At 40.7% G+C, this 25203-nt stretch overlaps 1 protein-coding gene across 2 annotated transcripts in view; it reads right to left on the bottom strand.

The window, feature by feature from the left end:
• The window catches only part of Drat (Death resistor Adh domain containing target), a 96748-nt gene that overhangs the window by 38989 nt on the left and 32556 nt on the right, over positions 1-25203 (bottom strand). The window contains exon 1 of one of the 2 annotated variants that reach the window (XM_071583185.1): positions 2927-3121. The exons of the other annotated variant lie outside the window; for it this stretch is intronic. Coding sequence (XP_071439286.1) covers positions 2927-2952 — 26 coding nt within the window. The 5' untranslated portion in view covers positions 2953-3121. Of the gene's footprint in view, positions 1-2926; positions 3122-25203 lie in introns of those variants that run through there. 2 annotated transcript variants of the gene reach the window in all.

Below are 25203 nucleotides of genomic sequence, written 5' to 3'. Positions count from 1 at the left end.
TAAGGCGAGGTATCTGTGCAGAGGTGTCATGATTAGGATTGGGCATACATGGCTGGTGACCTAAAACCCCCCTGCCACACGCCCTTGCGGCGGCTTGCGGGGTACTATGTAGAAGTAGATATACAAAACTAGCACGAAGTGAAGCCTGAATCTATAAAGTTTAATTACGGATGAGTTTCTCACGAGCCCTCTTCCACAGCCCCCAACCTCGGCTGCCCATTGGCACGATCCACTTCGCCGGATCGATCGGAGGGAAAAAAACGCACCCGCGCACGAGCAATTGATAATAGGTATCATTTTAAATTCGCAGCGCTGTCTTTATTAGAGAGGCAAATGCAGTGTCTCGCCGGGTGACCTCAAGAACTAACAGAAGTCACAGGCCAACGAGCCACCGCCGCTGCCAAATCGAGGTCACAGTTATCACTCTGAAGGACGCATCTGCCCTCCCTCGGCGAGTTGGACGTTCGCTGACGGCATATCTTTTGAGTCTCCTGCCATTTCAAATACCATCGGCTCATTGTCAGTGACCGTAACTATCCGAGTCTCCTCCCGTGGACACAATTCCTTCAACACACTTCAATAAGTCCGTGCTGCTGGGCTTATTTTCTCTCTCTCTCTCACACACACACACACGCCCATTCTCGCCTTCCCGAATAAAGCAGGACGTAATGGGGAGACCAGCCACTTTCAAGGGGGTGGTGGTGTATCTTGTCCTTTAAACCCGACCCTGAGACTAACCCGAGGTCTTGAGTTGTAAGTATGCAGAGAGTGAGGGACATCTCTTTCGGGAATAAGACAACGGCGAGGCTTTCTTTTAAAATTGTAATCCACCGACGCATATTTTTTAAAATTCATATAACGATATCGGAATTAAGTGTAAATATTATTATTACACAGATATCTGGCCGGAGACTTAAGCTCTTAATTTCGAAGCTTGCCGAACGAAGGATGCCTGGTAAATCCATTCCTGTACCTCAATACTTCTCTGTCTCCGCGCGCGGGAGAGGTGGGGCGCCTAAACACAGCTTGCGCGTCTGGAAAAACTTTTCCGCGCGGATAATTTCATGACTAGCTCCTGACGAAGAAACAATGACGGGGTGACAAAGCACAAAAGGAACAGACGCATTTGAAGCGTCATTGATGTCGGCGGTGGGGACCGAAGAACCTCCGTAGCGTAGCGTTTGAGACAAATATACTCTACAATGAACATTGATTGATTCCAGGAAAAGATCATCATGCGTGGCTCGAATTATAACTAAACTGCATTAACAAAATGTTTCCTTGTTCCGGAAGAGAAAGGTGTCACTTGTTGTTTATTATATCGATACTTTTTGAGCGAGAAATAGAGATATCAGCATTGTCTGCAAGGACAATCAAGGTTTGCTATACATTAATATTACTATCCAGTTATGCACATGTTTATTCATATAAGAATCAATACACATTAGTAGGGCCAAATAAAAATCATTAACAATTTAACTATGAGTCTATATTTTTCAATTATCACGCATAATAAAGGCAAACAAATATACACAGCCTAGGGTTTTTATAGGACTGAAAAGACGGAAAGAAAGGAAGAATAAGGACGAACGAGGTTGTTGGGGTCGAAATCGAAAGTCCGCTGAAACCGAATTAATTAAAGTCCTCTTGAACCAAGATTCGAACCACGGGCCATCTTGCTTCATCAAAAATGCTAGAGAATCGTTAAAATTAAATAACATTTTTAATTTTGCATTTTTGGAGTCATATTTACACAACAAATATTTAAACCCATGGAGAGCGTCAGATGAAATTGCTTTTTATGCACATGCTTTAAGCCGTAGGGGTTTACTAAATAGTTTGGGACAAAGCGCCGCACATTAATGAAAATAAAATAAATCGTATTTCATAATCAATGATCGACAAATATAAATATAAGTCAGCACATAATTGTCATTTCTAATGGAATATACGAAATTAATGGATCTTAAAACTGACAAAATTGTGATAAAAATAGACCTAGCGGGGATATGAAGAAATAATGGAAATCGCACGCTCCGCTAATTGAAATAATTTTCTTAAAGACAATTTAAAAGTAAAAAATTGAGATTATATAATTGTAATTATCCTGATCACTGGGTTCCACCCTGAGGACCCTGGTTCGAATCCCGATGTTGGCCAGCGTTTAAAGTGACATCCCGATCCCCACTTGGGGTGCTACGTGTACAGCGCGTTAAGGGAGTACGACGTCCGTCGGATTGGACATTGGCGTCTTCCGCTAAAAGTAGACAGATGCCGACGCCGGGTTTCTCTCCTCCCTGCCTCCATTCCGTGAATATCCTACCTCTACCGATTACCCACCTCTCCCTTCTGGCGCAAAGGACCTATGATGTCGGTCCCCTCCCCTTATAACTGCAACCGCTAACACTTAATCACTGGCTGGTTATCATTTGAAACTATCATTGGATCTATTAGTCTCGAAGATAACGAAGCCGCAGATATCCAAAGTTAAACAAACATGTGGGAATAAAAAACGCAGAATACTCATTCCATTGCTGATTCACTAATCAGTCAACTAGCTAAAGTATTTCATTATGAAAATTAAGATGCCCGAGTAGTATTCACGCTTGGCGAGGATTACTTTGTTTTTTCTTCATGAAAAAAAGAAGTTCCGCATCGCCAGTAATATTTGAGATTATCACTTTGTATGAACTAATTCCTACACCGGAAGAACTCTTTCAAGCTGCAAGGAACGGCAAGAAATTGAACAGAGACGAAAATTTGGAATAACCGATGACTAATAAAGAAAACCTTCCTCGTCGTTAATATGGTGAATACTAGCAAATGTGACTAAAGCAAGTCTTACGACGTCACAAAAAAAAATTACGTTTAGGCTATCCACTGCACACACGTGCGATTTGCTAAGAACATAGAATGCATTCCTCACCTATGAAGCAGGCTCGGCGCGGCCATATCACGAACGATTTCCTCGAACGATCACCAAAAATAACGACGTCGGGCGGGTCGAATAGAGTGCAGTCAGTACGAAGGGTCCGTCCTTCTTACGTGCTTCGGCAGTCAAGAGCGGTCGGCGAGCTCCCCGACGGCTCGTGCGAAAGGTCCCTCTGCCCGCCTGTCTCTGCACAGGTGGGGGAGCCACCTCGCTTTAATATGAGGCGGCCCATTCTTCACGTGAAAAGCTCGTGATACGGTTTCCCCTACCTCGCTTCCTTCGCAGGCGGTGCTCTCTCCGCGAGCACCGCCTCCCCACCGCCTTCCCTCCCGCCCCTCACTCTCCGCCTCCGAACTCTCCCTTCCACCCCCCTCCGCCCCCACACCACCATCGCCAACACGCGGACAAGCGCCCACCCCCGCGCCCGACCGCCGATTCTATTGATGAGGAAACGCGGTCGACTCTCGTGTATTTCCACTCGAAATCTTTGAAGGTTGAGTGTGCAGAGGGGGAGTGAAAGGGGCTGGGGGAGCGTCTCCCCCCGGAGAGTAAGGATGGAAAGGGTGGTTGTGGTGGGTGATTCGGAACTAGAGGTTTTGCTGTCGGCCAGGGTTTTCTGCTCCCGCGAACTCGCTCGGGGCTCAACCCGTCGCAAGCTGAATGCATAGACTTTGCCATACTCCTCTTCACTCATTTGCAAATGCTGAGTTCCTGAGAAGAGTCAGAGTTGACTCCAATGAGTGAAGCCACGATTCAAAGTAAAGCGCTCATTTTCAAAGGGGAGATTCCTCCTCTTCAGAGGTTTCTAGCTCGCCGTTTATTTGGCACAGGGCGTAATCACCATTCCTTCACTTGGACAACCCGACGTCTCCGAGTTCCGGCATAAAACAGGTAATTCATCTCACTGCCAGCGCATGCTTAAGCTTACTGAGTACGTAACAAAATCTAACTCGCTATTGACCTTCAACTGTGAGATAAACAACGGAGATATGATTGCATGTTTTTTATCGTCGGCTAATGATTAACGATGATGACATTGCCCAAGATAACAGATTAATATTAATCTCAGAGGCTAATAATAAATCACAGGTTAAACTTATGTACTTTTGTGTGTTCCGTATCCCTTTCCTTACCTCTATCCTCGAGAACATACGAGGTCTGTCCGGAGAGGATCCAGCCACGCAATATTTTGAGAGAAATAGCCTACCTAAAGCAATGAGGCCTTAGTCCCTTTCCAAGTACTCTCCTTGGGATCTCACACACATATCCCAGCGCCTCTTCCAATTTTCAAAACAGTCGGCAAAATCCTTTTCAGAATGGTCATCAGCTGCCTCGTCGCACTCTTTTTATCCCTTGAACGTCAAGAATTTCGAGCTACGATTGACTCGAAGCCGCAAATTATGACCCAGATTTTCTAGAAAATGTCATAACTGGAGATGAGTCATGGGTCTACGGCTATGACCCTAAAACAAAAGCCCAGTCTTCCCAACAGTCGAGACAAAGGAGAATGCGACGAGGAGATATTCACAAAGGGATAGGGTACGCACATAGGTACAGGGTTCGTCCGGAAAGTAAGTGTACTGACTCCTTGGCTGGGCGCGTGCCGCTCCAGGCCTGGAGCGGCGCGCCCAGCACTGCTCTGATGGGCTGCGATTGGAGGGGGGTATGTTGGCAAGCGACGCTGAAAAAGGCAGTCGGCTCTGAGCTGTGGTGTAGTGAGGAGCTCTGTTAACGCGAACCTCCACGCTCGACCCACGTCACGGAACGCGATGCCGAAGCAGCGTTATTCCATCAAATTTGCGGTAAAGCTTGGGAAATCCTCTACCGAAACTGTCGGTATGATTAACCAGGCTTACGGGGAGTCAGCCATGTCCAGAAACATGATCTTTCGGTGGCACAAGATGTTCGTGGAGGGCAGAGAAGAGGTCGACGACGAGTCTTCAAGAGGTTCCCGATGATGCCTTCGCGGGAGCGTTCCAGGAATGGGAACGCCGCTGGAACAAGTGTATCGACTCAAAAGGGTCCTATTTTGAGGAATATTAGCTTAAGATATGTGAAAGTGTAATAAATTTTTTTTCCTGAGCTCAGTACACTTATTTTCCGGACGAACCCTGTATATAAGTTTAGCGGAGAAGGCGTGTATGGGAGAATATTTCGAACAGATATAAGTTCCTGCACACCTACAACACACACCCCGATATTTTATCATTAAAAGATATTTGATTTTATCAATGAGCATCAGGCAGGGATTAAGGACAGGGATATATATATATATATATATATATATATATATATATATATATATATATATATATATATATATATATATATATATATATATATATATATATATATATATATACAGAAACATATATAAGGAAAAGGGATAGGAACACGTATAAAGGACGAACACAATAGAGGTGGGGAAGGCGGAATCGAACGGATCACAAGAGTAAAAATTATTCCTCAACCGGGACTCGAACACCGGATCTTTCCACTTGCCGGGCGGATGCTCTTAACAACTTGAGCTATCGAGGATATGTAATTTACCCTGAGATCCGTGGGTCTTATATGTCGCCAAGCGCCCCGATTCTTTAGCCAAGAGATGGCGTCAGGGGGCTGTTTCACCCACCAAAGGAGAAATAGACAATACACAAGAGGAAAGGACCGTGGTTAGAATTCATACAACATCATACAGGAAAAGAACAGTGCGTTTCGTGGCACGCATAGCCAGAAGAAAGAGATGAGCCACATTGGCCAAATACACATTCAAACACGAAATCCCGCCAAACGGCGAATAAATACTTATATATACAGAAACATATATAAGGAAAAGGGATAGGAACACGTATAAAGGACGAACACAATAGAGGTGGGGAAGGCGGAATCGAACGGATCACAAGAGTAAAAATATATAATTTATTATTACTGGTACTCTCTCGTTTAAATTAGGTTTTGCATGAACACAAAACGCTACAATTTCCAGCTCCGTCCAAAAAGACACAAGCTAACACCCCACATTGCAATGAGCTGTTTTTCAAATCCGAATACTTTTTATCTCCCTTCATTCTGTCCAACATGCCTATCCTTTTCCTTCCACTACTTCGCTTACCTAATATCCGCACCATTCATAAACAACTCGAGCAACAGCTAAACCTCTCTCCAGACATGCCGCTTACTCAAGCAATGAACGAAATATCATAATACATGTATCAATAAGTACGCCATTGTAGTCTACGTTGCATCTAATATACCCAAGGGTTACATTCAACTTGCTGGAGAAAATCTTTGGAATACCTCTTCAATTCACTTCAGCCTTCGTCTCGCTTACAAGTAGTGTTTAATTGGTATAAATTGGTTCACATTTTCGATAAGTGTATTTTAAAATTTTACGATTTTCCGTAAATATAATGTAAATGTAATTATTTTACTTTCCGAAATACACGCATAGAGATGACAAAAACATTAATAATTACAAGCCATGCCCTAAATTAATTTCCGCCGAAGTGTTTTAATTGTAAATAAATAATGATTTCCGTCATTATAAAACGTAATCGGTACCTTGACACGGTCCAAATTTGAAATCTTCTGAATTAAACTGGCGTAGTTATTAGTGCAATTAACTAGTTTCTTAACGTAAACGATATGCATAATTTTTTTGTGTTTAAAAACTAAATGAAAGAGAATATATCGCATTTCAGTGCACCACCAGGACTGCTTCAAATAGCATTTTGCTTCCTTCTAAACTTCCGTTTCTGGTCGAGCTTAACCACTTCCCCATCCACCACGCATGCGTTCAAGGAAGAGAAATGAGTATAACATGAGGCCAATTGGAGATACAATGACATGCATTGTAGTTTCCTAAGAATTTCAAAGAGATATTTTTTTCAAAACTTATGAGAATCAGGAAAAATGTGCGCGTCTGTGTTGCGAAAAATAAAGGGGTCATTGAGACAATAAAGATTGACAACTCGATTCTGCAAGTCCTTATAGTTCAAGCTGGTCCACAATCATTTCGATCCATCGAAGAACGAATGGGATAGATACCTCACATTTAGAGCTTTTTAGTGAATATTCTATGCACACATATCGTATTGCTAAGCAGTATTAGTTACACATTTGTTTTTTTTGCAGTTTCTGAGAAATTATTTCGTTTGGGCATTATTTCGTTTTGATTACTTTTACTTATTAATCCATCAATCCAACCATTGGTTGAATTGAATCATCCCATTGCTCTCTTTTGATTACGCATTTATCTCCAGGTGTTCTTCGCGAAGCTCTTTCTCAAGGCTCGCAAAGAAATACATTGTCCATCAAAATGCATCCAAACACACGGAATTTCTGAAATGGCGTCGTTAAATTCGCCATAATTTACCTGCACTTAGAGACCGAATGGTGAAATACTTTGCAAAATAGTCATGCACAATTACTCTCTTCCTTGATCCCTCGTTCATGCTGTTTCTTACTGAGAAGTGCACTCGTACCCTCACCGCCACCCTCTTCCCACCCAAGCCGCCACTCCTCACCCCGTGACGAGAAGAAAAGTACACGAGCACGCGACGACAGGGACTGGAGGGGAGTTAACGAGCGCGTAGCCAAGTGAACTCCTTTCGAGGAGGACTTTCACTTATAATCATTAACAAATTATTCACAGGTCAAACGAATAGGAATTTTATGATATCGAGTACCTACCTGTACGTGTCGACACACTGTATCAAAATCGGACGCTGCGTTACTTGCCATCTAACTCGCGGATACTGAGCGCTAACGCGGGCGTTTAGTTGACCCGAATCCGACAGCCAACTTGCAAATCGTGGCTTCCTCGGCGTGCTTTCTGCTCGCAATGACAATGATTTCAGTTCAAGGAGTGATGCGTGAGCCGTCGTCGTAACTTATAAAACTCACGACCGCAATTCCCTACAGGTTTTTCAGCACTCAAAAGACAAGCGCAAACAGAATAAAATGCTTATCTCGCTTCACATGTCACTTTTTATCGCTATCGTGGGCAATATATAGTAAATAATCAGAACCTTGGAAAGAGCCTAAGGCATGACATTACTACAGGTAATGGTAAGATGTCAGGGGAAAGTAAGTTTATCACGCCACGGTTTAGGTCGGATCGAAGGTATAATACTATATATAAGTTATCACATAACAGCTAAAATTTATTTTTCTTTCTGATTAATGATCAGCTACCCGGAAAGATGTAACTCACATTCATGCTTAATTTGTTAGTTGCCATCAGCATCTAATTTTTCATTTTTAAATGGACGTCACTTTATTATCGTAATATGAGTTGAACTCCTATCTAATGAACATAACGTGTTGCTTTCTCATCCATTTGTAACTAGCAACATTTTCAAGCCTTACAAAAGATAAAATTTCTACATAAATCCAAACCTAAATGTTTCGGTATTAGCATTACTTTATAAATATAAATTCTGGAACCACCGCTCTTTGTTTTTACATGAATTGTAATGAAGCTCTTTCGCAAAGAAACGAAATAGATAAGTGAATATTATCACTCCATATTTCTGAAACTCAGTCATGTAAATTTTCAAAGTGAAACGCAAAGCCACCTCAAATTACCTAGATAACGGATATACATACATGTATTTGGTGCTAAGCTCTTTTCAGTCGCTCTCTTTGCATATTATCTAAACACGTCGCTAGTGATGACCAAATACTATGGGCTTATAAAAAACGTTTGTTATAAACCAGAAGGATGGTTTGATTGGAGAGGGTAGAACTCACCTAGTACTCAGTACAACGGCGTGTGAAATTCACATAGGATCTGGTAGCCGAAAAACCACACATCTTGGGTGAAGGGTGGCCAAAGTTGCCACCAAGAATCGAACCCGGGTCCTACGTTCAACACTCCAGCGCTCTACCCACTGGAAAACCATACACCCTTACAAACTCATAGCACGTAATTTTTATTTTCATCGATAGCTAATCCTTTCTTATGTCGTGTGATTTCCATGTAAAATATCGTCTGATGCCAAAAATTGGTTTCATTAAGGTTTTGAGAAAAAAGGTATATGGCGCACCTAAGGCTGGACCCATAATCATATGGGGAGAGGGAATCACCTGAGTCCCCGGTCGCCAAAGCCGAAAGAAGAACGCGACATTTATTTTGATCCCTAGACTTTCTTTGAAAAATTCTTTTGCCATTCAACTAAAACCTTATCACGAGTTAATTCCGGAGTAAATTAAGGGCACCGACTTAATAGTATGCTCCACTGATATCCTGATTTTATGTCATCGAATAAAAGGCCTCCCCACGCATTTTTATGGGCTGCTTAAAACGATTGTAACCGTTAGAAACCAATTATTTCCATTTCTCAATTACTAATCCGCTCCTTTTCGCTCATGTATTCCTACCCACATCTCTGATGTGTGCTCGGAGTGATGCTGTTCGGAGTATCGAGACATCTGCTGTAAGCCAGGAGAGCTGTCCTAACTGCGCAGCATTTGCGTCTTTTATGCGGCCCGTTGCAGCCGTTAAATTTCTTCCGTGATATGCCGTCTCCACAAGATGCTTTATAATATATTTATTCCGAAATTCACCGAACGCTCTCTCCTCCCCCTTTCTGGGAACGCCAGCGTATGTGGGCGAGGAAAGTATTAGTGTTGCAGATACATTTCTTCCGTTGCACCAAGTGTTTTTTTTATTTTTCATAGCTTAATGCTACCGGTAGATCGTTGGGACCCAGGAAACTTCAAACATAATTGTTTTATCTTCAAGTTTTACATGGCCCGAAACACCCGAGCCCATGACGAAGCCGGTCTTAGAAGCTGCAGCCGCTGTGATAGGAGGAGGCTGCTTCCCGGAGTACGTTGAAATACGCTTGAATTTTTCTAAAATTCCATATACTATTGGTTTAAGAACCTGTGACTGGTGAAAATAATCGAAATTATATTATTCACAGATGTGGACAACTCATCTATAGTTTGACATTCAGTCAAAATGGTGCTCTGAGACGGAAAAAAATCAGAATCGCCTTGCAACAAAAGGTGAATATGTTTCATTCGCTATCCTGCTAGGCAAATATTTCTCGCGGAGAAATTTCTGCGTTTGTTTTTGCCTTCTGCTAGCGGGAGACACGCCTACGTCCTAAAATAATCCAGTGAATTGAATACATCACGCTACGTCAACAAGATTTTCTGCAAATTTATTTACCAGGGGAAGGCTGATAGGAACATGTGGGAGTCCTTCTACAGGGTGCGGAGGCGGGGGACTTTGGATTACCGGGGCATGACGATGGGGTGAGAGGGGATCGCAAATGGCCGACAACGGTGAGACGGCGCCTTTCGTGGCACAAGCCACTTACGGTAGGAATTCATTTCATTGCTTGGTCATTTTCCGGGAATCCTACACGACTCCGACTCATCATCGGCCTTTCGAGGCCGAAGGTTCAAGGGTACGAGTCCAGGGAACGGGAGAGATCATTAGGGTCTGGCAAGGAGCACATGCGCCCCAAGGTGAAGGCCGGGGGAGCGTTGGAGGGCGCACGACTGGGAATGCGGGCGAAGCGTGGGCCGCTCCTCCCGCCCCCAAATGGCCCTCACCGCGGCGCGTCGATAACGCGCCACCGGTGACACCGTCAGGGACTGCCTATCACCTTAAAAAGGGAGCGGCGGGGTGGGGAAATGGTCATTGAAAATATGTCTGTAATTCGCCGACGCGGACGATTAACTATCAGGCGAAATGGGGTCATATTAATGGGATTTACAGGTAACTCTAGACATATTCACTCATTCGATTTCTCCATTTAAAAATGTTCATACGTTTGGTGATTTAGCCCTTCGTAAATATTCCCTGTTTTGTACATCGACGCCCGAAAGGTTAAAACCCTAGAATATTCATAGGGTTGTTTCTCACCAATCGTGCAGCAAGAAAAAAATGTATGTCCTTGATTGGTACGGGTTCTCCATTTTCGACGTTTGCTTGGTCCAACTCATTTTTACACGCGCCTTGGACAGTGTTGTAAAAAAGCTATAGATCCCACATCCAAATTTATTGTATTTGTATTTAATTTACTCTAAGTTCATTAAGTTTAATCCACAACATTACACTACGTTTACTTTGAACATTTTATATTTTTTGTGTGATGTTAAATGGAGAGAAACAACTTTTTCACCATCTCCACGGTGGATAACTTGCATAAAACAAAGCCATAAGCTATTTTGTCCGTTAATTTTTTTCATTGTTTGCAAAGAAATCCAAACGCGGGAATATTAGTATTCGTCCACACCTCCGTATATATGTGTGTGTGTGTGTGTGTGTGTGTGTGTGTGTGTCTGTGTGTGTGTGTGTGTGTGTGTGTGTGTGTGTGTGTGTGTGTGTGTGTGTGTGTGTGTGTGTGTGTGTGTGTGTATATATATATATATATATATATATATATATATATATATATATATATATACACACACACACACATATATACGGAGGTGTGGACGAATACTAATATTCCCGCGTACACAGTATAAGTACACAGTATAATTCCTAGAAAATTTTTGATTTTAGCGTTCGGTTAATCTTTAATGATTACTGTAGGAAATATTGCTAAAAACGGATTTAGCAAAAGAAAATGGAGCTTACTTCAACTAAATTATATTCCAACAGCCTTAATGCATTACGAGTAAGTACCCGAGAGCTTCTTAACTTTACACTCTCTCGGATTAAGTCTGTGATTTCCAGGAAGAATATTTGAAGAAGTGCATTATCGATATAATCCTATGTTATCGCTAAAAGCGTACTCTGAGAATTGTTCTTGGATATAAATACGAGCAGATATAATAATCTGCTTCTATAAAATTATGAAACCTCAGCTGCATTAACCATTGAGTTTTCAGCTTAAAAAATCCTCGCAATTCGTCAAAAATATTAATTCAAAATTTTTCAATCAGTTACAATGAAATTGGAATTCACGAATTCAGTTGTATTCGCGAATTCCACCAGAAAGAATACATCTTTCCATGGGTCTTATCAGCAGGATTAGTTTTAGTGTACATGTATAGTTATATTGGAAATAGGAGAATAGTAAAAAGTAACATAGTACAGTAACAATCATTGCATAAGAGTACAAACATCAATCTTACGATTTTAAATGGCTCTTTCGCGAATTAGAATTTTGAATAACAGTTTGAAATTTCGTCTAATGGAAAATCTTACCATGGCATCAAACTGGAAGTTTTGCAAATTAAGTAAATGCTAATTTTATACATATAGGCGCAGGATCGCATACTATGGCTGAAACAATTATGAGAAATAAAAAAAAAGAAGGCGAATATTTCCCAGATTAGTAAATGAGCAGTAATGAAGATCTCCTTGCCGACTTCGTTGGGTTATACAACACGTCAGGAGGAAAGCACGTCAGCACGCTAGACAGCACAAATTAAATCACAATTTTGCGCGAAAAACGTGCAGTAGTGGTTCTTATTCACTCAAATTTGGTGGATCACATTAATCTAAGTTTATGCATAAAAATAACAGATAGAAAAAGTAATTTGTTCCAGTCTGGGTTGTTATGTAAAAATTATCCGTTTCCGCATTCCGAACGAAATGTACAAACTGGATTCTGGCATCTCTTTCCGGATTTACTCCACTGTACGACGCCATAGGCCATTTTGAGCCTTCGGCACGATTAAAAAAACAAAGCCAGAACATAACTCGTAGTTTGTAAGAATGCAGGAGAACTCGGTTGACACCGGGACATTAGAGTTTAGTGATGTGAAGGCCAAGCATTGAAAAATAAAAATCCTGGCCTAAATTTCCGACCTTCAGAATAGAAATGTGATTTCTGATGAGCAGGGATAGACGCACGGCGAGGGAGTTAGCCTCGCAAATAACTGCTGCGTAAAATCATTGATCTCGACTATTTTGGAAGTAACTTTGGAGGTATTTGCATTAAATATGATAATATAACATCACACTTCAATGATTATAGATTAGAATATTTGAATGTTTTCTGCTACATACGACATATCCATTAACATTTTCTGATAATTTAAAATTTAATTTGTTAGTTTATCCGATATTTTTGTTGAGTGCTTTTTGTCTCATCATTGAGAGCAAGATTATGACTGCTGTAATTTAAGGATCTAAAGCGAGAGAGTTTATAGTTAATCATGCAGGCACCATATAAAGGAATGACGTTGATAGATTCCAAGCATGTCAGCTGCAGTTGATCAAATACTTATAAATTTAGATTAGGTATTTTGAACGATTAGCGCTCATATTAATTTGAGGCGATTAAATTTATTTCACATAACTCATGAGAAGGAGGAAATGGATTCTTGTAAATTTGCATGCTGCCATGTGCAAGGAATCATTCCCGAAAGAAAAGGAATGTTGGTAGATCGAAAACAAATTCTTCCGCCACAGTTTCAGATATGAAATTATACCCATGGTCTTGCTTACAGCTCATCGTTTCCAAGGTGTTCATTCAGAGAGCTATACCTTGATCAAAAAGTTCCCGGAATAACCACCGTGTGGCGCTCCCATCGTTCCTATTTGAGTTCTGTTTTTTTGTTAAATTGGTACATCTGTTGTTGATATTCCCTTTAAATCTTAGTGTCATAACTTGACATTTGCAAAAGTTACGTAGCCAAGAGTACATCTATCTCTGTGTGTGTTGGCGATTTTTTACAATTGCAGAAATGGATTTAAATTTGCAACAACGAACTTGTATTAAATTTTGCGTAAAAAACGGATTTAGTGGCGCACGGACGTTGGAAATGTTGGAAAAGTGTTTCGGCAACGATTCTCTAAAAAAAACGGTCGTTTACCAGTGGCACGAGCGGTTCAGAAGTGGTCGTGAGTCAATCGAAGATGATGAGCGCAGTGGCAGACCATCGACATCGAAAGTCGGTGAAAAAATTGATAAAGTAAAAGAAATGTTGGTCAATAACCGCAAATTAACCATCAGAGAAATAGCGGAGGACTTGAACATTGCCTATGGATCCGCCCAAGACATTGTGGTTAATGATTTGGGTTTCCGTCGTGTAGCAGCAAAGCAAGACCTCAATTTCATGCAAAAAAGAGACCGTGTTGACGTCGCAAAAGACATGATTTGCGAGGCTGAATCCGATCCCACATTCATCAAAAGGATCATTACTGGAGACGAGACGTGGGTTTATGAGTACGACACGCAATCCAGACATCAGGCAAGTGAATGGCGTTCACCAAATGAGCCGAGACCAAAAAAACCACGTCGTTTTCAGTCAAAAAAGAAGGCAATGCTGACGGTTTTCATGGATTACAACGGTGTAGTGCATCATGAATTTTTGCCAGAAGGCCAGACAGTAAACAAAGAGTATTATTTGGGCGTTATGAGACGTTTGCGTGAAGCAATTCGCCGAAAGAGACCAGAAATGTGGGCAGAAAACTCGTGGATTTTGCACCATGATAACGCACCGTCGCACAGTGCTATCATTATTCGTAATTTTTTGACGAAAAATGCAACAAATACCATCCAACAGCCACCGAATTCACCTGATTTGGCTCCCTGTGACTTCTTTCTGTTCAATCGAGTTAAAAAACCATTACGGGGAACGCGTTTTAGCAGCCGAGAGGAAGTAATGGAAAAATCGCAGGAAGCACTGATGGACATACCGAAAACCGAATATAAAAAATGTTTCGAGGATTGGATCAAGCGCTGGCATAAGTGTGTTGCAGTCGATGGGGATTACTTTGAAGGGGACAATATAGATTTAGATGAATAAACTTGTATTTTTAATTTTCTGAATAAATTCCGGGAAATTTTTGATCAAGGTAGTACTTGTGTAATTGACATTTCTGACGATTTTCCACATGCTTGATGAAGTCTAAGAAAAAATGTAAGAAGGTATAAGAGGAAAAAATATAAAAATGTCAATGACACCAATACAAGAATACTTTTCGTAGACAAGAAAAGAAAAATACCAAAATGAATCCATATTTGTCTTACGGCTGATTTGCAACGACCACAGATGAAGCCATGGTCGAAGATATCTCAGATGTGAGCGACATTTTCGTGTCTTTGGCAAGTTTAATATACAACTATTGACTCCTATGTATTCCATTTGAAATATTGGGAAGTTACCGTCTAGATGCAAACATTCATATTTCTAATGATATCAAGTTTTTGGTGACATATTCTCGGGTTTTCCACCACTTCAGGTCTCTCCATCTCTGCCGATATTTCAATGAACGATTCGCTCCCTATCTTCAGGGCAATGTTGCTTCCCCACACCAACTCCGTTCCTCCTTCCACAAAGCACTTCTTCAAAGTTTCAATTTGAGAATAAGAAGAATTGTTTCCATAGGTAACCCTTGGCATCGTTTTTTTTTGGTTGAAGACGACAAATGTCAACCACATATACCGTCTCTCCATGGATCAGGTGCTGGCTGTTTGGTCCACAGAATGTTCATTGTTTCTCCGCCTCCTTATTGGCCGTCCGTTTTTTTATCGGATACCTTTCAGGACATGTTTCCATACATCACTGAGTTGATTACCGGAATTTCTATCAAAATTATTGCTTTGGAGTCGAACCTCAATGGCCTTCTTCGTCAGTCGGTCCCAATAACCTAGTGACAAAGTAATTTTGCCATGTAGCGGCATGATCAAGGGGATCGAGATGGTGCGGTGGCTACCGTACTGGCTCCCCATGCAGAAGGCCTGGGTTCAAATCCCGGCAGTGTTGAATATTTTTCAGGGGTATCTCGATCCTTACTTGAGGTGCTTTGTGGAGGGCACTTTGAGTGAGTACGCCGTCCGTCGGATGGGACGTTAAGCTGGGGACCTTGGCGCCTTTCGTTAAGAGTAAGCAAATGCCGACGCCGAGTTTCTCCCCACCCTTCATCCTTTCCTGTCCCTCCCCTATGGCGCAAATGACCTCAGCTCTCGGTCGTCTCCCCTAAATACTACTACTAGCATGGTCAAGGCTAATATTATTCTCTGCGACTGCCAACTTAAGCGGTTGTGCTAATCTGAGGTGCTTCTGGTGTTCCTTCAGTTTAGTTTCAATAATGCGGCCTGTCTCACCCACGTAAACTTCATCGCATTCACTGGGAGTTTGATAGCCAGTCACCGGGTGTTTTATGTCTGATTGGATATTTTGCTCTTAACCAGCTGGGTCCCTTATTTTTGCACGTGGTTTATGTTCCGCGTCGATATTGTGCCTTTGAATAATCCTTCAGGTTTTCCCTGGTACGGCTGATATAAACGGCAGGCAAGCCCTAACCATCGGCTTATCCTTTGCATCTTCCGTCACTCTTCTCCTTGACTTGAAGGAACTTTTTAGAGCTAGTGATATTTACTGTTCGCTATAGCCGTACTGCCGGAAGGTCTTCCGGAAATCTTTAATTCCGTCCAGCAAACTCCCTCTGTCTACAATGGATTGGATATGTGTGTTAGTGAGGATATTACTGCGAACCATTGGGAAGGATAGTGACTTGCTCCGTTTGAGTATAGGCTGGTATGGGTTAGTTTCTGGTAGACGCTGTGTCCTAGGGTACCGTGCGTTTTCCATTGAATCAAAATGTCAAGAAAAGGGAGTTGGCCGTCGCTCTCCGTCTCCATCGTAAATTAGATGTGACTTGGATCCATGGTTCCAGACAATTAACGCGTCGTCCACGTATTTGTAGAAACATTACGGGCTCAGAGGAGCCGATTTAAGGGTATGACCCACAAATTATTATGAAAATTTACATTTTGTCTGGAAAAAAAGCTTTATGATTCTTAATTATCAATAACATCGTTATCGAGATGATGAATTTATAAACATAGCTACTTCTCATGAAATTCTACCTTAAAAAGGATAAAAACACGTGTAAATGAATTACGGCCGGATTTTCGTTTCCATCCCGCCATGCCACGAAGCGCTGAAAAGGTTTACACATTATTATTACAGAGTTTCGTAGTTCTTAAAAGTGCTGTCCCACGACTAAACTATGGCCAAACATAAAGTGTGTTTCGCACAGAATAATTTCCGGTAGTATTATAATGATAAGTAATAGAAAAATATTTCGTCGTTCCATTACGATATGAAGAGCAGATAGCTCTTATTTTTCTATATTAATATCCGTTCAATATTTAACTTAATTCATTTTGGAAAAACGCCTGAAGTTACGCGTTTGAGCTAACCAGGAATGTCCACACTGCCTCATTTCCTTACAATAACACGAGATTGGGAAATCCCGTAACGGGGTCTTTTAACTCCAGAACAGTATTTCCAACCTCACATTGTGCGTTGTGCAACTTACACAAAATTGTGCAACTTTTGCTGGTGATTTGATGAAATTTGTTTGAAATCTCCATGGAAAATAGCACACGCCAAGAGGTCTGAGGTTATCTTAAGGAGGTCGACTACACCTACAACATGTGGTAGGAGAAAGAAAAAAAGGAGTTGAAATGTTCACCCATCGACTGCTTTTACAATTTCATAGAACAACTTATTTCCTAGTAACCTCTGTAAAATAATCGTTAACATTTAATGGTATATGATTCGTAAATGTGTATTATATGTCTTCATATTCCGTATATGTGAGTTATATATCTTCATATTTTTAAACATTTTCATGCATGAATTGAATGCCATTTTTATTTCGCACTTCACAGAAAAAACTTAGTAAGGAAAATTGTAGGCCATGGAAGTGTCTTATGGCATCGTTTTGTCGTGACCTCTACATCCAATTTAGTGATTTGAATGCATCATTTTGTGAGTTAGGATCTTTTCCATAGCGAGTAGAGCCTCTCAATTGATTTGTTATCGACTAGGAAAATGCCGAAGCGACGAAGACCACCCTCATCGCTCCTCATTCCAGCCATTTCTATTGCTAAATATAAACGCTCCCAATAAACTCCACAGCTCATCACGATAGTTCAAATGGAACGATGTCTTCTCTCGTTTTAATGGATGAATTTTTACTTCGATGTGAGATTAACCAAAATATTTTCACTTAATCATGACCTTAGGTACGTATTTTATTAAAAGATTTTATTTCGCTCCTTTTCCCAATATTTCGTGAAAGGAGGTACAGAATGTTTTTTTTTCAAGTGCAATATTTTCATCCGCTAGCTAACCTAAACACCAAGTCCGAAGAGACGCCAAGAGTGCTTGCAGGAGAGCGCAGAGCCCTCATTTATCCCTTGAAAGATGCAATAATCTAATTAAGCAGGGAGCGACCATCATAAATACGCCCCCGCGACTTAAAACAACTGAGAGCTGTAAACATATTCCCTTATAGCAATCAGTTGCAAACTTACGAAGCTTGCGAACTTGCGCAGAATTTAGTTGCAGCAAGACGTTGCTCTGCCTGCATGTTAAGGTAGGTAAATAAGGATAGACTGCCATTATTTTAACAGTTTTTAGGGGCTCAATTTATAGACTTGGCAGCACTGCAGATTAGGGTGCCTCTCTCTTGGGGCCGTCAAGAGCAACAGCTGTTTCAACGCCCTTTGAAACAAAAAAAAGAATAAGCAACACACTCAGTTTGGCGCTTGGCTGCTTCCTTTAGCAATATGACTCCTCGAAATTCAGTGAGTTGCAGCAAGGTCATGCGGTGTGAACCAAGTTTGTGCATGCTAAGTGAACTTCACTGGTATCTTGATCCGTGGACGTCACTTAAGTACGCAAAAGCTCTCTCAAGCAACCAGAAAGAGAAAACTGCTAGGCTGCCAAAATGGGCTGAGGTACAATAAACATCAGTCGAATTTCCTATAAGCTTAACAAACATTTCATCTAAATAGGGTAAGGGTTTATTGCTATTATTTCTCATTCTTAATGTAAGCATATAGGAAAAAACGAGAAATAAGAGAAATGAGTGAAATTTTGTAAGAGGGAGCCTTTCGGTCCACATGCATAATATTTCACCAAGTTATCACGGTAAATTAGAAAGAAATAAAAATAAATGAAGAGATGGGTACTATGCGTTTCAGCCAGTAGGTACTTGTCGACACACTACCCGTTTAGGAAGGTCATAAGAAAACGTCATGAAAATGTACCGAGATCTGTTCGCACTATTTAAAATGCCTTCAAAACGAAGACTTGTGATCGAGCACATCCGGTTAGAATGGCTGCTTCCTTGCCCCACGTTTCCTCAAGAGATTAAACGGCTTAAGTCCATCTGACGGCACAATTAAAAGGACTCTAGTATGTCCTCAGTGCTCTGGAGGACTCCGTGATGATAAACAACCGAATAGTACCTCTGAAAGTTAAGTATTTTCTGCCCATTTCGAACATTATTTAAGATACTGTGAACTTACATCCATAAAATGCGAAATGTTTACATTTACATGATAGACACCACTAAATGGCAAGGGATAGAAAATCAAGCTTTCGGTAACTTTCAAATGTTTTACAAAATATGTAAATTTTAGAACAGACTCCCAAACGTGCCTGCTCATTTTGTTTAAATAACGAAAGTTTGGAGGACAGACAACATTATTAAATCCTAAAACGCATGTTACGTTTATTTAATAAAGCTCAACCCGACTATAATTCGGGGCGGGGAATGACACAGCCATCAGATCATACTAAAACAAAGGCCGACTGTCGTCCTACCCTCATATTCCGTCTTCCTTTCCTTGAATATCGTATGCGATGACAATATATTATTTATTATTCACTAATCCATAAGATTTCAGCTCAACTCACGAAGAGTTATCGAGTATTCCGATTGGACTCCACAATTTCAATCAAAATCAAGATGTCCCTTTACGTAAAACCTTGTTCAAAGTCGAAGATAATTATCAAGCTGATAACACTGAGATAAATTTATATGAACTAAAAAATATCTTGATTCACCGAGTGCACAAACATTGTTTCAGTCTTGATCTCTCAATTGTCTCCAACACTCGGAGCCAACCGTCCTAATTCGAGAAAGAATGGTTTTTATTTTTGGGAAATAGGGCACAGTAACGGGGTACGGGAAGGAAAGGAATGTGGTTTTGATGCATCAACGAAAAAAAGAGGCTATACTTTAGGACAAGTATGCACTAATCCCGAAAAACTGTCAGTTTCTGCGAAGATATTAATAATAATTATTAATTATCAACGAACTGTATAGTTTCAGAGTTAACATTCCATATTGCAGAGAAATTACTATTGGAAATTGTGAATAGCAATATTTATAATTAACAAATGTGAATAATAATCATATAAACTGTGAATAATAACCATTACAGTTGTGAATAACAATCCTTTAAGTGCATCACGAGGAGACGCAACGGCCTATCACCTTCCGATTCAAAATCTCGCCCCCCCCCCCTTCCCCGCAATAACCTCTCACCCCAGCCCTTGGAACCACAAAGACTAACCACTTACTGAGGAAGCAAGAATTGAAGGAAGAACGAATGTAAACAAAGTTTATTTTTCACTGAATATGGCCTGTGTATGAATTTTTGTCGCAGTTTCGGCGCATGAGCGCCGTCATCAGTTATCCTGTGTCGCACACTGCAATTTGATCATACTCTTTGATCACTCGACCATCAACATTTTGTCGAGATCGGTGGTGGTGTAGTGGCGATTTTTTGAGGCGGTGCGAGGTTTCAGTGATCATGAATTTTAACAATGCAGACCATCATATGCAGCGCTTCCCTTTTCCCCCACCCGGCCCCCGTGAACCACCCGTTTGACTCTTTCACCAAGCCAATCAGTCTCCACTTACCGCCTACCAAAAACCCCTACCCCTCAAACTCCTCCACTCATCAGCGAGATGCATGCACCATGCATGCAATTTTCAACCGAAGACGACACGAAGTGTGGAAACCAGGGACGTGTGAATTAAAATTCCATGGTAGAAATCACAATTGCCAATTATTATTCTCTCCAATTAATTATCAAATAATTTTATTGTGATTCATAATGCCTCCTGCTATACCGATGAGCACATTTAATTGAAACAAGAAACACAAACAAGAAAAAGAAGAAAAACAGAAAACAAGAAAACAGCAGTTACCGTTAGCAGGAATGCCATTTTAACCGTAGATTTATTTAAGTTTCATTATAAGTAACACTCCGGAGGAGAGATAAAGTTTTTTCATAACAAAGTTCATCATATTTCAAAGTTTCTATCTTGCTAAACTCCAAGAAAACAATACGACGTCCTTTCCTTGAGAGAGTCCTAACCTACAACTTGGGTGCTATCAACATTGGTATCAACAAAGTTAAACCTCTTTTGTGACCTAAATATTAAAATGACATGCTCCGCCTAAAAATATGAAATGAAATGGGAATTCCCTATTCCGAATGAAAAATATCTCAGGAGGGTATAACACACCGGGGCATATATTACGAAAACTTTAGGAAGTAAAACTGAGTAAAATGAGTCCATTGTTACCACATTTCCCTCTAAACATAGACATCCGCCCTTCGGACCAAGGGCTATGAGTGGAGACACGGGAGTTTTCAGAGTACACTAAATTAATCTATATTTGCGCACACTTGCAAAATTTGTGAATTTTCTTGTAATATGTGAAAATGAATGATTTTTAATAGCTTTTGAGATAAATTTTGCAAAATATTAGTATGTTCAAGTCTTTGGGTCAGTTTTAAATTCAACTAACACATTTTACAATTGTTTCATAATATGGCTGGGTTCTGACTTTCGTTGAACAGTTACTCGAAGCGCTTTGTTGCAACTATGATACGCTCGTCAACGAGCCTCTAAGCTGTCGTGATGCGGCCTTGGACGACCATAAATCATCCCATCTATCGCATGAAACGATTCAGCCGAAGCTGTCGATGGGCCCTCTAAACCCATTGAATCGGTCGGGCAAAAATGGAACGACAATCAGATGCTTACGTGCGAGGCGACAATCACTGAAGTGGGAAACTGAACGCAAGGCTTGAACGCAACCTAACATCCCTAGTGATATACATCAATGAAGTAAACAAGTCCACCGTCAAGGAAATTATGAAATCGGAGATACTTACAATATTGCTCATGTGTGGAGTAATAATATTTCTCACCAATTAAATTGTATTTACTCCAACAAAATTTGTTGAATTTTCAATTTTTTCGGGGAAAAGTTATTATTGTGATGAGGTAAATATGTAAACAGATTCTGTCCTACATATTTAGAATGGACAGGCGTTCATTGCGCCCAAATTTCCAATTTCGTAGCTTTTGGCTCTATGCCATAACAGTAAAAAAAAAGACTGCAGCGGGCGTAATTCAACTTGAACAAAAAGCTGCGTAGTAGACACCCGGTGTGTCAATCACAGAACTTTTTGCACGATGGGTAAACAATCACCTGTTGTCCTTCGTATTTTCCTTCACTAACAATACGTGGGGCACGCTGATCCACTACTCTGGCCAAAAGGCAAGAGGTGCGAAATTGGAAAAAATGAACCCCTAATGGGGCAAAATACTCTTATATAAATTTTAAGTTCCACGTCTGACGACCAGATTCGTGTATTTGGTCGTGGGCGAGTTTCAGTGAGAAAGATGGTGAGGGCTGCTAAAGCAGTAATGCCGATTCAAGTACAGGAACTTTTCAACGATCCTCCTATCTATGCAGCAATGATCACATACAAGTGGGGTGAGACCGTTGGCGCACATTCTTCAAGCGTGCGTAAATCAGGTGCACACAAACTCGTGTTGCGCGGGAATCAGAGTCGAGCGAGATAGAGAGGGTGAGAGAGAGAGAGAGAGGGCGAGAGAGCAGAGAGAGAGAGAGAGTTTGGAGAGTAGCGAGAGTAGAAGTAGGAGAGTATTAATGTATGTCGGGAAGGGGAACGTTATCATTCTTCCCTCGCAAAAATATTTCATTTATTTGTTAAATGAAAAATTTCCCGTATTAAAAGAGAAAAAATATCTCGCATACAAAATGAAAAAAATGCCCTAAAAAGATTTGAGTGGCGTATCTTTAAGGGAGAGGGGGAGAATACTAAATTGTCCAAACCAAGGATGGAGAAAAATTACGTGCATTTCCCATTTCATTCGTGCGTTAACGAATAATTATTTAAAATTAATAGTACGAATGCTCGCAAATATTATCGTTGATAATAAACGTTTCCGATACCTCTTTTTCCTATTAAAAGCTCATGATTCGAATAAAACACAGTGCAACTTTTGAATAAGCCTTTGACATTAAACACATATCAGCATCACAAAAGGATATAATCGGATTAATTATTATAGATATTCTACCGGTTTGGGTAGATTTTGGATGGACACAGCCTAAACAATGGTACAGAAATTCATGTACTTGCCTCTCCTAAAAAAAGCATAACCTGAAATAGGGCACAATGGTAAGTCCCTCTTCAATGTCGCATGCTTCTTTCCTCCATTTATTCCGTCCAACATCCTTATCTCACTCTTTCCCCGTCCTCGTTTGCCCAACGTTCTCCCCTCTATGACTGTCTTAAACATCTCATCACCAATCAAAATTCACTGAACCCATCTTTCCTGTCTCTTTTTGACTTCTCCCCCACCTAGCAATTCCTCGTTTGTTTTGACTTTCAGTCCACTTCACCTTTTCCATCCTTCTCCACACCCAGATTTCGAAAAGCCTCCAATTCATGTCTATCATCCTACTTTATATGTCCTCGACATCAACTCCCTCCTATTAGGGAGTGGATGAATAGGACAACTTAGACATCCATGCTCCTAATCCTATTCCCTATTAATAATCCTTTTCCTTTTTACTGATCCTATAGTTTCTTTGGCAGTTTTCGATATACCTTTTTCGATATATTTCCAATTTTACTCGATAGTAACCAACTCATTTTCCTCACTCATGATTTTCTCTACAGCTTACTGATACTCCTTCCTTTTCGATTCTATTAGTGCTTCAACGTTCCATACTATTATCAAAATAAGTATGCTTCAGGAGTTAAAATATAACGCCCTTGTGGGATAAAGCACAGATTACTAAGAAATTTCAGTCATCAGAATTCAAGCTGCACCATATTACGAGATGATCAGTGTGAACAAAGGGAAATGTCAAATAAGAAACCGCATAATATATTGTATTTTCATTTAAAATATTAGAAATCAAAATCAATAATATACACATATCCATACAAGCGTTGGACTACTGACTGAAGGGCCCAGGTTCGAATTCCAAGGTAACCTCTGGGCACCTTCAGCTTCACCCAAGCCATGCTAATGTGATTTTTTGGGTGCCAGATCTTCTTGGGGAAACTATAGGGAAAGCAACTCCTCCCCCTTCCCTGGTGAGTGAATTTCACACGCCGTTGGGGTAAGTAATAAGTGAGCTCCATCGTCACCTATCAAACCGACCTTTGGGTGATAACTGTGGTCTGGTATATCCACACACCAGTTGGGTCAAATAAATGCATCTATAAGACACATTATTTTTACGTGTAATATCCCAGTTACGTGCAATATATTACTATGGAATCAAATTACGGTATCCCGCGTAATATTTGATTTCAGCGCTGAGCCACGAGTAACGACAGTTAAACTAATACCAAAATCAATGATCAGTCACTAAGCGTCTCACGCATGAAGTCATATGAATAAGATATAACGTGAAGGAAGCTTTGAGTGACCGACTACGAGGTTTCACCCTTTGATATTGATAACAGTTTAAAACGTAAAATTGTCGAAGTTGTTGAAAAACATTTAAATGAAACGCCTACCATGAGGTTTCCACAGTTTTTATTCAAGTACCTGAACCGGTTTCAAATGTTCAAGTGATGTCTTAATCAAGTGAAACCGACCGCATGGTCTAAAAACTGTAAAAAACAACGAAGTCTTGCACATAAACGGACATTTGGCATGGGTTACGGAAAAGAGGTATATTGCTAATGTAAATCTCCAATTGGAGCGTGACTGAATTGGAAGGCTCGCATGGATTGGATAAGAAAATTAAATTCCACTGCTTCACTCAGTACAAGGTAAAACCCATTCCCATTGGCGTTAGCATTAGGAATAACACCTGAAACCTATGATCACGTTTTTGAAGGCCCCCCTTTCAATTCCGAGCGTACTAACCAGTAGCGTGCACAATGGGGTTTTCCTGCAAAGGAAACTTGTAATACGGAGAGCATAACTCAAGTGTGTCGTAAATGACGTAGTAACATATTACCGTTTACACATAGCTCGCTGGTGATGGTGGCAGAACACTTCATTTCGTCAATATTATCGTATGAGATGTACAACGCATTTGATTAACATACTTCCTCAATACCTACCTTATTGATGATTCAGAAATAAAGGCTTTAATAATTTTTCAGCACGTTTTGTATATGTAACAATTAAAATATACATCAAGTCCTTTACGATAATTAACTGAGCCACGAAGCAGTTT

This window comes from Hetaerina americana, unplaced genomic scaffold (genome assembly GCF_022747635.1).
Source record: "Hetaerina americana unplaced genomic scaffold, ioHetAmer1.1.p SCAF_13, whole genome shotgun sequence".
In the NCBI taxonomy this organism is placed as follows: domain Eukaryota; kingdom Metazoa; phylum Arthropoda; class Insecta; order Odonata; family Calopterygidae; genus Hetaerina; species Hetaerina americana.
The sequence above is the reverse complement of the archived record's forward strand: the minus strand, read 5'-3'. Positions and strand labels throughout refer to the sequence as shown.